This window comes from Phoenix dactylifera, chromosome 13 (genome assembly GCF_009389715.1).
Source record: "Phoenix dactylifera cultivar Barhee BC4 chromosome 13, palm_55x_up_171113_PBpolish2nd_filt_p, whole genome shotgun sequence".
Lineage (NCBI taxonomy): Eukaryota > Viridiplantae > Streptophyta > Magnoliopsida > Arecales > Arecaceae > Phoenix > Phoenix dactylifera.
In genome coordinates, this window is record NC_052404.1 from 8,050,873 (window position 1) to 8,066,090 (window position 15,218).

Genomic DNA, 15,218 nt, shown 5'->3' on the forward strand with positions numbered 1-15,218 from the left:
TATTCCGAGCATAGCAGTGGGATTGAAGTTTTGTTTCCTTATTTTGATTTATCCCAAGTTCTGTGTGAGGAACTCGATCGGCCTGGTATACTTCTAATGTTGATGCGTGCTCTATGCCTCTGATCTAGGATGGGCCTTTGTGTTAATTTGAGCGGGCCCAGAATGGAAGCCTGGAAGTGGAAGCCAGGGTTGACAACAAGCTGAACGAGCATGATCCTCTGCGATGCACTGTTAGCTCCAAAAAATCCCGTGCAGCGCTCGATGTCTGCCATCAGAAGATGGACGGCTATCAAACAAGATGTCCTTGTGTGTCATACACTGCGTATATTGTTTGATGGCCATCCATCTCTCGATGGGCGGCCATCGGGCGCTGCATCGAACTCTATAGTGCAAACAACGCACTCGACCATTATAAATGAAAATAGAAATGCTTAAGCTAGGGCTCTGATGAATGGAGCTGATGATGGCTCATTTAGCAGTTTGAGCAGCTCCCTAGTGGCTGTAAAAGAGCTCAAAAAATTTTCATGGAGAGAGAAATGCTTATGCTTTCCCTAAAACAAAAAAAGAAGAAGAAGAGAAGAAAAAGACACAAATGCATATTGAGGAATGCTGCTAACCTTCTAGCCAGCAAAAGATTAATCAGTATGAGCTGGGGCAATAGTTCAATGATCAAACTCCTACTCTGCATGATGGAGGTTCCAAATTTAAAATCTAAGATCGAAGATGTGTCATAAAATATTACAGATCAGGATAAATTCTTCTCGGATGAGTCTCCTTCCCTTTCTTTCAAAAAGATAGATTATCAAGCAGCTGGAACAATTATTCAGTACTTAAAACATGAAGCTTAGTGGTGGTATCCAAGGATACAATAATTCAGCACTTGCTCACATGCAATCATGTCATATATATACAATACTTGGTCCCGTATTTTGTAGAGAAAGCCAAGCTTGCTTTGCGTGATTCAAATGATTAGCAGTTTAATCAATAGCTAGAACACATCATTATTGGAAAATATTCTTATAGAGGTCAAGAGAGACTCTAGTGAAGCTGGTGAGAAATATAGCTAGGAGATGCAATTGAGAGAACCAGATTCAGCATTCAGCTAATTTCTGGGGAGAGAAATCATAGTAGCAAACCTAGTTGGCAATAATAGCGTCTTCAATGCATATTTGAACATACCTATTTGAACTGATCATTCCCTTCACATTGCTACTGTTAATGGATGACAAGCTTGACCATGGAAGAATACCTAGATTTTGAGCCTCCCAGTGTCATTTTCCACCTTATCTCTGAAGTCTGAGTCATACCTAACATTGGAGACTATCTGTTTGAGGTTCTTTTAATTCTCAAAAAAGTCTAATTCAAAGACAATAACATTTTTCTTCATAACATAGAAACGAGCCAAAAACCTACAGTTGGCCCTGTTGCTGGCCCTTTTAAATTCTTGGTGAGCTTGAGTTAATGTAGGTTGTGCACATCTAAATGTTGACGTCCTTCTAGGGAAAAAGGAGAACAAGAAGGAAGAGTGAAAATATTTTAAGCAGCTATCTTATAGAAGTCTTAAAATTTCATTTTTATCAAGATCTAAAAGAGAGAATATCATTTTAAAAAAAACGTAGCGTTGAAGCTAATCTAATTATGGCTCTTGAGAAACCATCCAGCTTTTCTAAAATCCATGATGAAGTAACCTAACCTTTCGAAGGCAAACTAGTTATGGCAATAATAACGAGAATAAGATAATGTGATCGACGATCAACATTCTTGAAATCATTCAACATGTTAGAATAATTTTCAAACTGTTCTTACTATCGAACTAACTATTGGAATTCATATCCTTTCTAGCCTTAACAATTTCGATGCTAGACATGAATAGGGATCAATTGCCTTGAGAATTTCTAGGAGCCAGTGGCAGTGACTGTTGTTTACTCAAAACAGAAAAAAGAAAAGCTACAATAACTTCTGAGTAAAACATCAAGCATGCTGTCGTGACAAAAGCTGCATGGCACCTCTAAGCTTACAGTTTATTTTAGAGTTGAAGAGATATAAATCTATCTGGAAACAAAAGGGAAAAAAGATGTGAATGAATGGAAAACTTTAAATGGATATCAAAGAGTTGGAGTTGAATCTTTTAACAATTTCATGATACATTAAGTAGGATAATATGGTTCATAATAGGAGGCCAACAAATATACAAATTTTTTGTTAGGGTTTTTGCACATATACCCTTGCAAATATGGAGTACATTATTTTTTGATCAAATATCATTATTTGCATCTATCTCAATTCATCTTGTTTTTGCAATGCTGTCCTTACTATTATATTTTTGACTGATGATTTTAGTAAGTAATTCTTTTAGATATAAATGATTCTATTATCATTTTGCAACAATACCTCTAAAATTTTATGCAAAATAAATCTTTACGATATAAATTGAATTTAAAATTTCCTAGGCATCTTGATGTAAAAGAATAATAGAGTTATTTTATACTTAAAATAGATATTTGCTAACACTATCAGCCAAAAATCTAAATAGAAGGGTTATTCCGAAAATAGGATAATTTGATATGTATAATTTTATACTCAAAATAGATATTTTCTAACATTATTGGCCAAAAATATAACAAGAAGGATAACTGTGAAAGCAGTGCGCGCGCGCGCGCGCGCAAATAGTTATTTTTGAGAAATATATGCATATTTTGTCGATTTATTAGTAAAATATATAAGATAATAGGATTTTCCAAGGTAATCCAAAGGAACCTTCCTTGCACGTAGCCAATTCTAGAGAACTTGATTTTATGAAAATTAAAAAGATGTTTGATTGCGGACAAGTGAGGCATATCTCCTAAAGTAGTGGAATTCCTCCAAATTCCTGCCAAACACCTTAGAATAGGTGCTCATACAGGTCCAGGATATTCTTGCCATAGTATAAGTCTATTCCATCGCGAATTAAGCTTATCCATTTTTCAAACATTCTAAAACGGTGATAGAGCAATTTAGTTTTTGGGATAAAAACTAAATTATTGTGAAGTTCAATGCACACTAAATGCAGGTTATCCCTCCATTTTCTCTCCTTGTGTTCCTCACTCAAATACTATTTGGCAGAATACCTTGTTCATCAACAGTTGTCCTTGCCCCTGGTTCTGAGCCCATCAAATACTAAGCTACAAATAATAAGACGCCCCACTAATTTGCACTCACTAATTTATCTCCCGTTAGCCCAGATTTGCTCCATTCTCAATAGCCAGAATAAACGACCCCTTGAGATCTCTACTAATTGCTCCAATTTAAAATTCTATGACTGAAATAAATATAGGATTGGCTGACAAGTGAAGTAACTCTTCTGGTGCAAAATAAAAGCTTAGCACCAACCCATCTGCCCCAGTAGAAATGCAAACAAAAAGCCGACGTCATGATTCTGGGAGTACATTTCCCTTGGAGTTGGTGGGATCCCACAAAAGCTCTGGTGGCCCCTCCAGTTTATTGGGCCCCAGTGGTCACGGTTGATTCTGGTAGCATGGGGTCCACCCCCACTCCAACCTCGCATGACATGAACTCTCTCCTCATGAGCCCATGCGAAGCCAAATACTAAGGATAAATGGGACTGGCACTGTGCCGGAAAAGACCACACAGGGCTTCAAACCATGTCCCTCGGATAGGCCATATACTAAACGAGAAGCCATATATACGCACATGAATTCTGTAAGGATCTATCAGTCCTTTCAACATTACTTTTAGACCAAGTCCGGACTATGGAATTTGATGATCCAAAACAATGAGCAATTTCGCTAATTATATTTGCTCAAAAGAAGTGATAATTAGAAGGTGGACTGGTTCTAGCTCATGGGTCATCCATCCAATGGCCCTCTGTTTGGTGTCATTTGCATTGGAAGGAGGAACATCATATTTTTTATGATGGTTGTGGTCATGAAAGATGATGCGGTCATCAGAATTGAGGAAGTTGGAAGGGAATTTTCTTATTCTGACTTTTCTTTGGGTTGATCAGGTACTTAGGTGGCTTGTTACATATTACTGTCATCACAGAAACTTAAGCACGCGGGAATATCTATAATTCTGAAAGAATAAGCAGCATACATGGTAGGTAAGCCTAAAGGCAGCTATCGAAAGAATGATTTCAGTTACCTACAGAACATCATCACACCATTAAAAAATAAGTGCCATATGAACGCCACTAATCATATGATGGGCTTATTTCTATAATATTAGCATCCATGACGTGCACTCGCACTCTCTCCGAATTGTTCTCTGCCTCACCCTATTTTTTCACTTGCATAGCGAGTTCTGCAGCTCTAAATTATATCTCTTCTAGCTATATAGAGCAATTGATTCTATTCTAATGCTTTTGTTGATAATTTTTTTGTGTGGCTAAAACGGATGATTTATACAGTATGCATATATTTAATAAAATCAAAAAATAACAAGTCTCGGATTGCTCTAGGCAACTCTTCCTCTGCAACCCACAGCGTGCCGGCTTTTGTTGATATTTGGTAGACAGACCCAAAGGCTCCAAACTTGAGAGCACATCTTATGGAACAGAGAAATTCCTGGAGAAATCTTGATAGAGAGTTGTTCCGGTAGGCTGCAGGCCACTGTCCTAATGTGTTCCTGATGTCGCTTGTTGACTGATATGAGAATCAGATATATCAATCAGCTTGTGATATTTCAACTCTCTCTCTCTCTTTTGAAGGAAAAAATATTTCAGCTTTCTTCTCATTCATGTTCTGCATTTCCTCATTGGACTTCCTTGTTCTCTCTCATTTGATTCATTCTTTTTTTTTTCCCCCAAGGGATTGTCACATTCCAAACTTCGACTGAGAAAATAATGGATAAATGTGTTAGCTGAAGCGGATGCCTTGGAGTAGAAATTAACCTTTTCTTCAGAGGAAGACAGCGACTTCCCGGGGACTTGTTGGAAAGTAGCTGGCAGTAGAATGAATTATTTATATGGAGCTCCTGAAAGGTAGTTCCCATCTCCATTTTGTTTCTCTGTTTTTTGTGAGTTTCACTGCAAGTAAAGCTAAGATAAGAGATCAGTTCAGGCAGAAGAAAAAGGTCAGAAAATATAGTTCTCGCTGCAGCTCATATCTATTCTCTTGTTTCTTTATTTGTTCCTTTCAACGGTCCAAATTTCTATGCTTTGGATTTCACTTATACTTCTGTTCAAGTTCCTGCACTAGTTACGTTGCTCAGAAGAATCATAGATAATAAAAGAAGGAAGAAAGCAGCAACAATATACTATAAAATAGTGAAATAGCGGATTATCTGATTGATGAGGGAAGGTGGAAAATTTTGAGCTACACATGGCCTGATTCTGTGAATGTTTGTTATTTCTTCCAGATTATCGAGTATCGGTTTATAGAATATTGAAGTCGTTTAATCATGGATGAGTCTTGTGAAGGGAAAAAACGAAGTAAATCCATCCGAAGTCTGTCAAAATCCATACAATCACTTGTGGGATTCAACAAAAATCTGACTCCCGGTTGGGTCGAATCAGTTTCTCGGATAATAAAGGACTTGTCATCCGCCAAACCAGCCGGTGATTCGCGTAAAAAAGGCCTGGCTTTGGATAGGGTGGAAAATATTGGTCGCAGTGATGCAGAAACAGATGCTTCTGTTTTGAAGATTAGAGGTATTGCACTCTGTTTCATGTCTTCCAAAACTAGCTAATGTTTTTCAGAAAAGGATTCTTACCTTTTTCATTGATAACAGATGAGCTTGCTTCTCTTAATGCCCAACTAAAGCAATTAAACTTAGAGAAGAGACAGGCGCTGAATGATTTTTTGGATTTAAAAGGTAACAGTTTTGATCCTAAACCCCTTTGGTTCTTCATTTTTCTCTTCAGAAATGCATGTCTCGTGAAACTGATGAGTGGTCAAGTGGTAGCAGATGTGATTCTAATATTGTTATTGCAGGGAATATCCGTGTCTTCTGCCGTATAAGGCCATTTCTTCCTACAGAAAATTGTGGTTATGAGAGATCGGTGCTAACTTCGGATCCAAGTAATGTTTTCTTAAGAATTGCAGAGAGTAAGAGTAAACAATACAATTTCGACAAGGTTTTCCATCAACAATCTACACAAGGTATCTGAATCGATATACTCTTATATGAGTAATGATAAAGGAATAGTTCCAGAAAGAATATGTTCATGATATTGCATTCTTAAAACTTTTCAGAAGGAGTGTTTTCTGAAATTGAACCAGTGATCAAATCTGCCCTGGATGGGTATAATGTTTGCATCTTTGCTTACGGCCAGACAGGCACCGGTAAAACTTATACCATGGTAAGACCATATTTTATTTTTTCTTATTATGTTTTGAATGCTTTTAGTAGGCAATTACTGTCAGAATTCGTAAAATATAATCCTCCTAGTCTCGCCAATTTATTTTTCAAATGCTTTAGGAGGGCACGCCAGATAATGCAGGTGTCGTGCAACGTGGAATTGAGAAACTATTTCAACAAGCATCAGAAAGCAACTTTAGATTCCAGTTCACTTTCAGTATGCTTGAGATTTATATGGGCAATCTAAGAGATTTGCTTGTTCCCAAAAGCAAAAGGCTGAGGCTTCATAAAGCACCAAGGTGAGTATTTATTTTAGAACTTATGAGATTGTTGAGCCCATGCATATCAATGCCAATTAGATGCCTTATGTTTGAGACAATAATGGCCTCAGAATGCTGCAGTCATGAGACAAGACTTAGCTATAATGATATATAAGAATGTTTAGCAACAATTGATGCTGCTATCACTTGTCAATATCTGCTCACAGACTTTCGATCCAAATGAACCCAAATGGTGGCATCGAGATTGAGAACCTAGTAGCCATCAAAGTGAGTAACTATGAGCAAGTAGAAAGATTATATGAACTGGGAAGTCGGTTTAGATCAACAGCTTCTACCCTGGCTAATTCCACATCAAGCAGATCTCACTGGTAATTACTTGTTCGCCTTCTGTAGCACTGCGAATGATGAGAGCTATCTCCAAATCACAGAAATTGATGTTCTCTGCTCAGGACAGCCTGATACGCATGACATTGACTTCACTTGGTGTACCTGAGAGACGAAGGGAAACAAATAAGATTTGGATGGTTGATCTAGGCGGAAGTGAACGCTTGTTAAAGACAAAAGCAAGTGGAAGAAGACTCGAAGAGGGAAAGGCCATCAATCTATCCCTGTCAGCCCTTGGAGATGTCATCAGTGCACTCCAAAGTAAAAAACCTCATGTGCCTTACAGGTAACTATAATAAGAACTGCAAAATCATAATAACATATACATAATCACAGCTTTCAATACAGATATACAACCAGCATAGTTCTTTCTCCTATACCTATCAATTTATATTTTCTTCCTTTAAATTGATGGATATGTATATCTGGCTCATCCAGCTGCAACCTTCCAAGTGTGTTAAAAAGTTTAATGACCATTTGGAACTTAACAAAGTTATTAGACTCATATTTGCTGAGCTCTGAAATGAGTGCAACCATTTACTTGCAATATAAGCAAGTTTTCATTGATTGTATGATTTCGCATGACCTATAGTTGAATTTCTAACGAAATTAGATCAATGCGGTGGTCATGCATTCAGACAAAATGTTTATTTAGCTAGAGGACCAATTTAAAGAACTCAGAAAAAAGATGGAATTCATTCTAGTGAACTGAGTTTTGTTTTATTTTGAATACAGTTTGAGTGTAAATTTTCCATATTTGACAGGAATAGCAAGCTTACACAAGTACTTAGAGATTCCCTTGGTAATTTTTACAACATCTCCCTCAACAAGTACAATCATGGTTATTATTTCTACTGTTAACTGGTATATCAAATTTATCAATGTTTCTCACCTCATGTTCTCATGGTTACAGGGTCTGACTCGAAAACTTTGATGCTTGTTCATGTCAGTCCCAAAGAAGAAGATTTGTGTGAAACTATTTGTTCCTTAGGTTTTGCTACAAGGGTGAGAAGTATCTGCCTGGAAAGTGAAGAGCCAACAGTAAGATTTGAAAATTCATTTTAGTATATTATAGTGAACTATTTCTAGTATAACAATGGTGATCCATCCAAGTAAACATAATTCCATATGACATTCAAAAAAAAGAAAAAATTTAGATACTATATAATACATTTTTCCTGCTTTTCTCCAGCTTTTCTATGAATCTGTGCAGTGCCTGCAAATTGTTCATGTATGAAATATTTATGTCAATAGTCCATGAGTTAATAACTCTCAGGCATACATACAAACCACAAACTAGACTTGCACTTTTCCTAGAATAGTAATCACTTTTTCGCTAGACTGTGCATTAATGTTCTTTTCTAGGGATGCTAACTGTTGACTCTCAACAGGAAGAGAGAGCTAAGAAAGAAATTGCAATGTCTGAACTGTTACAAAAGGTGAAACAATTAGAGAATGAACGTCAGCAAGTCAGAAGAGATATGGAGAGTCTCAATGAGAAACTGAGACTTTTGACAAGATATGAATCACTGGATAATTGCCACTTGCAATTTTCGTACTTATCCACTGAAGAGATGCAGTCTAATGGGGAAATAAATGCGCAGAATGTCACAGATTTTTCAGGAACTTCAGCTAGCCTGCCTAGATATATGAGGCCAACCGTTTCCAGTCAAAAAAAGATTGATTTAGATCACCAGAATTTTTTAAGTACTAGGAAGAAACCACCAGTTCCCCCAAAGAGGAGGCCAGCCTCTGTTTATGCTGAATCTGTAACTTCCCGAGCAAAGGATGTTGCTTGGCAGTCTGAATGTGGCTCAGAACATAGTATATCCACAACTAGCTATATGAACTGGAGAAATAATACAGACGATGGAACAGAATGCAGTCAGGGTGCCTCAGATTATGAAATCAAAAAGGTAATTTTCCCTGAACAGGAGAAGTCCCCAAGAAGTTTGGTGACTTCTCTTTCCCAGGGAAGTGTCAGTGAGTCGGAAAGTCTTCAGGCCAAAAAGATTGACCAGAAGAAGCACTTAGTCATCGACAGTTGGCTTCATCTACAAATGAAAGAGCAAATAAGTGCACATACTCATCAGGGTGAAAGAGTCCTTGCTAATCCAATTGAGAAAAGAAGTGACAGATACAATAAACGGAACCCTGGAAGGAAGAATGACCAGGCAGAAATGCTAGGTGGTGTTAATACCAGAAAACAAACAGTCAGCAAAAAGCATGTGAATGAATTTGCAAAGGATCTTAACTTCTATGATACGACAGAGCAATTTGGTGAAGCTATGCCTACTGAAAAGTCTCTGAAGAACATGGCAATGGATGGAAGAGACAGTTTTCTGGCTGATTCGTTATTTGACATGACACAGACCAAGTACCATAACAACAAAGATTATGATCAAATAGCTGAAAAATTAAAACTAAACCCAGAACATCAGGAAGAATTTACTGAAAACACCGCTGAAGTTGAGGTCGATAATGAATCTTCTGTAACACAAGCACAAACTCCTGTATCCAAAGAAAACACAATATCAGTGGAAAGCTACACTCAAGATCTTTGTGGGTCTCAACAAAAGATGGAAGATGCTGGGGAACCATGCTTATACTTTAGAAGAGCAAGAAGATCATTATTTACAACCAATGATCTTCCGACAATTGATCATAAGAATGCAGCAATGGAAAACCCAGCGGTAAATGTTACCAGCTTCAAAGAGGAAGAAGGCCACACAGGTAACACAGGTAACTTTCTAGCCACGACCATTTCAAGAGATCACAACCAAAAAAAAAATCCCAATGAATTTGCAGGTTAGGCATCAATACTTCAAAAAATTACAATCTAGGAGCAGGGCAGATTAAAGTTTAAACTATACACAAACTGCACCAAAAGAATCCAACCCAAGAAAAAAGCGAAAAAAGGGAGAGCACCCATTTGTTTTCTCACAGGGACATTTTTAATAGATTATGAAGATTATCAAATTTTCAGTTGACTATATAATCCATCACTTTCCCTTTAGATGTATGCACAAGATATGTAATTAGAAAGCTTTCCCAGCAAAAATAAATCTTCCAATGGGAACTCTTCCACAATGTGATAGCTCTAGAAGAGCATTTAGAGTCAATTTATACACCTTAATATCAACACCTTTTGATTCAACTTAATATAGCATCCAACTCCTTATGGAATCAGAGAAATCGAACATGTCTCCATTTCAGATTCCCAAGGATATCTCCAGAATATCCCGTCCAAATTTATTTCCAAGGACCAGAGGCTTTTGCGCATAATAATAGCTAAGGATATTTCTTTCTTAAACTAAACAAGATGATGGCAGAATTTTTTAACGACTTTCTCTGAAGCAATATAGATTTCTATATTAAATATTAATCATTATCCAGAAAAAAATATCGAGATTTGTCTGAAGAATCAGAAAGGCATTAGCATTACCAACCGCACTTCATTACACAGAACTCGGCAACCATGTTTCAAATACCATTAGCCCATTTACATCTTCTCTGTCAGAAGGAAGACATCAACAATCCACTAAGCTACTCTCTGCATAGTTGTCCTAGCTTTTCTTTATATGACTATGTGGAACTTGGTTGCACCAATCTATATTAGCAATATTTTTTAATGCCTTACATTGTGTTCTGTTTGATTTCTCTTCAGGAATACATCAACAATTTCAACAGACTCTTCAGATGTTATGGGCAAGTGCTCTTCTAGGGCTGGGAATTCACAGTCTAGGATATGGGCATGATTTTTTTCATGGTTTAATGTTTTAAAGAATTTTTCATGGTTGCATTTATTTTTGTCTTTCCCAACCAGGTGGTTAGGACCAAAACTGAGCCTTCAGACTTGCAACATTGTAGAGGTAACAAGGTGCAGCTCATCAAATACCACCCATCATAATTTCCAAATACAAAACTATGCTTTTTCTCAAAAATGTCAAGTCCAATACAAATGTTAAAATTATGCTTCAACTATCTCTTGAGTATTATTTATGCATTTCAACTCTCTCTCTCTCTCTCTATGTCTCTCTTACACATGCACACAAGCACACTTGCGCAAGCGCATTCAAGTACGCATGCATGTGCTTGGGTGAGTCCACACATATGTGATGGCTTGCATGTTTTGAAAGTGCATGCATGTCAAGAACCTAAGATTAAAGCATAAAAGGGTGATGTAGCAGTACATGAGAGCTAGGCCTCTTCACATATCTACAAGACAAGGCACAATTGGCAAAGTGAAGGTTCAAATTCATCCTTCAGAATATCATGCAAATGAGTATATCAACTTAGACAGCTAAGTATCACTTCAGGTATCAATATGCAACCACCAGCAGGAGAAAGCTTTCTTGGAGACTGTAGGGTCTTTAGCAGACTAGTGGTTCTATCATTATGGAAGATCATATTTTGTGCTACACAAATGAGGTCTAGATCTTTATTTTGTGAGGATCTCGTTTGAGTTTGAGAAGAGATTAACTTTATGGTTATATATTATTATTGTTTTAGCTAATGTAAAAAGTGATGTTCATGCATGTTTTCGGTTTCTGAGTAGTTAAATTTACTCAACTACATCCATGTGTATTCCATGATTTTTTACCTTTAATGAGGATGTCTTATGGTTATTTCCATCTTGATGAGCTTTTTCCAAGCTTCAATTTCCTTCTCAAATATATATTCTTTCTTGTCTGCGTTGGTTTGCAAAAGCTGATCTCTTTCGCAGTCCTCTCTCATAGGACTTATATATAATTCTAGGTGCTTGATAGAGTGAAAAAACAAAACAACCACCAAACCATATCCTTCATCAAAACACATGAAATGGAAATGAGTAGATCAAGATAAAATCTTGTATAATCAAATGGAAGTAAAAATATTAAGCATATGCATGCAGAATATGTCAATAGAACAAGATAATAGTCGATGCAGACATGCTAGACGATCAACAAAAGTACATCAAAAAAGCTCTTGTGTTGTTGCTTCCAAGGTGTACACCTTCATTGCACACAAATCCACTCTCAAATTGTCAATTTTATTAATTAAATATTAGAGTAAATGGAAGATAGCATACATAATAAATCCAAGGGACATGAATTTTTATCTTCTCATTTGAGAAACAGTAAAATAAGATCATTCAATGAAATATTTTTTATTAAAAATAAAATGAGGACACTGGGAGTTCTTTGTCCCTACAACAATGAAATAACAGGTGGCAGAAGCTTCATTGCAAAGGAAAAAGTATACAGGACAAATAGAAAGAATCCGAAAGTGTTTTGCAACCAACAAGAACAGGACAGGAATTGAGATGGCCAAAAATCAGGGACTGATCCTGGAAAAATTTATGGTCCATAGCTAATTCAATTTAACTGATCATTGCAAGATGCTCGAAGCGTTGTAGACCCCAACTCACCTTCAACACCTGCCATTATACAGCATATAGTATTTTGTTTTGTTGCTCCTGTCAAACTTGTTGATGGATTGGTGCTCTTGCCTTTCACCTTGTGTTATATATGAATGTGTGGTTCAGTTGGATAAATCCTGTGTCCGTTCCATGACAAGCCATTATCTTGGCCTTATTTGGCATACCATGAGTGTCCTGCGATGCAACTTGTTTTATGTGTTTGCTCATGGCAGATGAAGGAGATGAGAAATAGGAAGAATCAGTTTTCAATATTGATGTAGCAAATGGAATCTGAGTTGAATGAACGTTCACTTGGTCTCTTGTTGCCCCAATATATATTTGAGGCCAACAGAAACTTGCACTTCTGAATTGAAGTGCATAATTGCAGGAACTAAACTCCTGCACAAAGACCCTGCTGACAAGAGGACTGATCTTGCAAGTTGTATAGTTCTCAACAGAGCCTCTTGATCTCTTGCTTCACACAAATCTGTCATCATCACACATTTATTATATCCATAGCCCAATAAAGCATCAGTTTAAGGTGAAAATTCTTTCATTTTCCAAATTGCATACCAAGCTCCATTTTGGGTTGTTTTTTTATCCTTCTTCAAACTCAAGAAGTCCTCCGTGAAGCCTTGGAACATAACCAATCATTTTTAAGTGCCCATTTATCTCATACAAAACTCTGTATATCCTCTCCAAGCAAGGATGAGATCCATCTCTGGAGGTAAATTCATGGACCATGCCATCAACTTCAACAGAACTCCCTCCCGGCACTTTATTTACTCCCCTATCTTTCATCAGCTTCCTCAGCTTTCCAACATCATCCCACTTCTCATGTGCTGCATAAATATTAGATAGAAGGATATAGTTCCCACCATTTTGGGGCTCAACTTCAATGAGATGCCTCAAGGCTTGCTCTCCTAGCTCAACATCATCATGGATCCTAGCAGCAGCTAGAAGAGCTCCCCATATGGCTCCATTTGCGTCAAATGGCATATCTCCTACTAGATCACATGCCTCTCCTAGAAAGCCTGCCCGACCAAGTAGATCAACCATACATCCATAGTGCTCAATCCTAGGTCTGATGTTGTACCATGAACGCATGCGGTGAAAATACCACTGACCCATATCAGCTTGCCCAGCATGGCTACAAGCGGATAGGATGGCTAGAAAAGTAACATCATTCGGCTTGACATTCTCCCCCTCCATTCGATCAAGCATGTTGAGCGCTTCATTTCCAAGCCCATGCAGAGCAAACCCAGCAATCATCGTGGTCCAAGTTACGACGCTCTTGTGCTTCATATTCTCAAAGAGCTCCAATGCTTTCTCTATGTTGCCAGACTTTGCGTACATGTCTATTAATGCATTCATTAATGGAACAGTCTTATATAACTTATGCTTGTCAACATAACCATGGATCCATTCTCCCAGATCCAATGCACCCAACTGAGCACAAGCTGAAAGAACTCCCAACAGTGCGACCTCATCTGGCTCAACGCTGTCCTCCAGCTGCATCCGCCGAAAAATAGCAATTGCCTCACCCGGGTGGCTCATCTGAGCGTAGCCGGCGATCATCGTCGTCCACGAGATCACATTCCTTTCGGGCATCCGTTCAAAAAGGGCGTGCGCATTGTCCATATCCCCAACCTTGACATATCCCGCAACCATTGCATTCCATGATACAACATCTCTGTGACGAATTTCATCAAACAGAAGCCGGGCATCCTCGATATCTTCGCAAGCTGAGTACATGTGAATAAGAGCGGTGGAGATATGAACATCACAACCCAGCCCAACTCGGATAATTTGGCTGTGAATCCCTTGGCCCAATTCAAGCATGGTCAGTTGAGCAACCCCCTTTAGTACGAAAGGGAAGGAATAAGTATCGGGTCGAAGACCGACGGATTGAATTCTGTTGAAGAGAGAAATGGCATCTAAAGCTGAATCAGTTCGAGAGAGGCTTCGGATCATGGTGTTATAGAGATAGATATCGGGTTGGTCTTTGCGTCCGAAGACGGAGAAGGCGTAGTCTTTAAAGCCCAGGAGAGAGCAAGCGTGGATGAACTTGCCGAGGAGGAGGTTGTCGCCGTCAAGGCCTCGGGAGACCATGAAGCTGTGAATCTGGGCCATGTGTTCGAAGGTGGATGAGTGGTTTAGGAGGTAGAGGAGACGAGGGAGTGGAGTGAGATGGGTGCTCTCTTTGATGGGAGATGGAGAAGGGAAGGCGAGGGAGGAGAAGAATCGGGGAGAAAGAAATCGTCGGAGCATGGCTTTGGAGGAGGAATGGGTTTGAGTGGAGCATTTTGTCTTCACGGTGCTCTCATGGTGCTAGACACTCGTTTCTCGTCCCCCGCGAGTAGCATGCAAATACTTAGAGATACGACTGTCAAGACTTTTGACTCCAATCTCTCTATTGCAGTCAACAACCAATGTATAGTGATTTTTCTAGAAATCTAGATGGACTGTCAACTAGCCTTCCTCGGCCATCTAAAGGTTTATCCTTATTTCTTGAAAGCCCCCACCCCCTCGCCATCTAAAGATGAACTTTGATGGTAGTTTGCCCGACGGTGCCGATCAGGCAGGAGTGGCTTTTGTTATTAAAGATCATGGCGTCAGACGGATTGCAGCTGGGGCTGTCGCTCTTTCGAGGTCTCGACTTTTGGGGCGGAGCTTAGGACAGCATGGAAGGAATTTTCTTATGCGAGATATATTCTACAGGCTGGTTGTATCATTCTGAAGGAAGACTCAGCTTCCCTGATGGCGCGCCTTAGGGAAGAGAGACGGAAGGAGGTGGAGCACCTGCTTCTGTGCGACATTCGTCGGATGCTATGAAAGTGCCAGATTCTTTAGGT

General features: G+C 38.6%; 2 protein-coding genes across 7 annotated transcripts; one reads left to right on the plus strand and one right to left on the minus strand.

Annotated features, from left to right (window-relative positions):
* Positions 1-4,384: 4,384 nt before the first annotated feature.
* On the plus strand, positions 4,385-10,943 carry LOC103709713 (kinesin-like protein KIN-14B). Of its 2 annotated transcripts, XM_039132930.1 has the most exons (12): positions 5,004-5,070; positions 5,356-5,647; positions 5,728-5,811; positions 5,931-6,098; positions 6,192-6,298; positions 6,418-6,596; positions 6,785-6,946; positions 7,033-7,248; positions 7,727-7,764; positions 7,876-8,003; positions 8,354-9,704; positions 10,630-10,943. In XM_039132930.1, the coding sequence occupies exons 2-12, from the start codon at positions 5,398-5,400 to the stop codon at positions 10,743-10,745; spliced, it is 2,799 nt and encodes a 932-aa protein (XP_038988858.1). In that variant the 5' UTR covers positions 5,004-5,070; positions 5,356-5,397; the 3' UTR covers positions 10,746-10,943. The 2 variants fall into 2 exon arrangements, with proteins under 2 accessions (XP_026661452.2, XP_038988858.1); XM_026805651.2 differs by having other exon boundaries at positions 4,385-5,647.
* On the minus strand, positions 6,631-14,789 carry LOC103709663 (pentatricopeptide repeat-containing protein At5g56310). 5 transcript variants are annotated; one of them, XR_005514535.1, is made up of 4 exons: positions 8,134-8,374; positions 7,855-7,982; positions 6,914-7,067; positions 6,631-6,830 (listed from the first exon to the last, which is right to left on the minus strand). XR_005514535.1 is itself a non-coding variant. In XM_039132931.1 (4 exons), the coding sequence occupies exon 1, from the start codon at positions 14,632-14,634 to the stop codon at positions 12,961-12,963; it is 1,674 nt and encodes a 557-aa protein (XP_038988859.1). In that variant the 5' UTR covers positions 14,635-14,789; the 3' UTR covers positions 6,631-6,830; positions 6,955-7,067; positions 7,855-7,982; positions 12,373-12,960. The 5 variants fall into 5 exon arrangements, 4 of the variants coding, with proteins under 4 accessions (XP_038988859.1, XP_026661454.2, XP_038988860.1 ...); XM_039132931.1 differs by lacking the exon at positions 8,134-8,374 and adding an exon at positions 12,373-14,789 and having other exon boundaries at positions 6,955-7,067; XM_026805653.2 differs by lacking the exon at positions 8,134-8,374 and adding an exon at positions 12,373-14,789.
* Between the last annotated feature and the right edge of the window lie 429 nt (positions 14,790-15,218).

Excerpts from the sequence above, each read along its gene's own strand:
- LOC103709663 (XM_039132932.1), bottom strand. The coding sequence starts at position 14,634 with ATGCTCCGACGATTTCTTTCTCCCCGATTCTTCTCCTCCCTCGCCTTC.
- LOC103709713 (XM_026805651.2), top strand. The coding sequence starts at position 5,398 with ATGGATGAGTCTTGTGAAGGGAAAAAACGAAGTAAATCCATCCGAAGT. Across the intron at positions 6,947-7,032 it reads ACATCAAGCAGATCTCACTG|CCTGATACGCATGACATTGA; the intron begins GTAATTACTTGT and ends TGCTCAGGACAG. Across the intron at positions 8,004-8,353 it reads TGGAAAGTGAAGAGCCAACA|GAAGAGAGAGCTAAGAAAGA; the intron begins GTAAGATTTGAA and ends GACTCTCAACAG.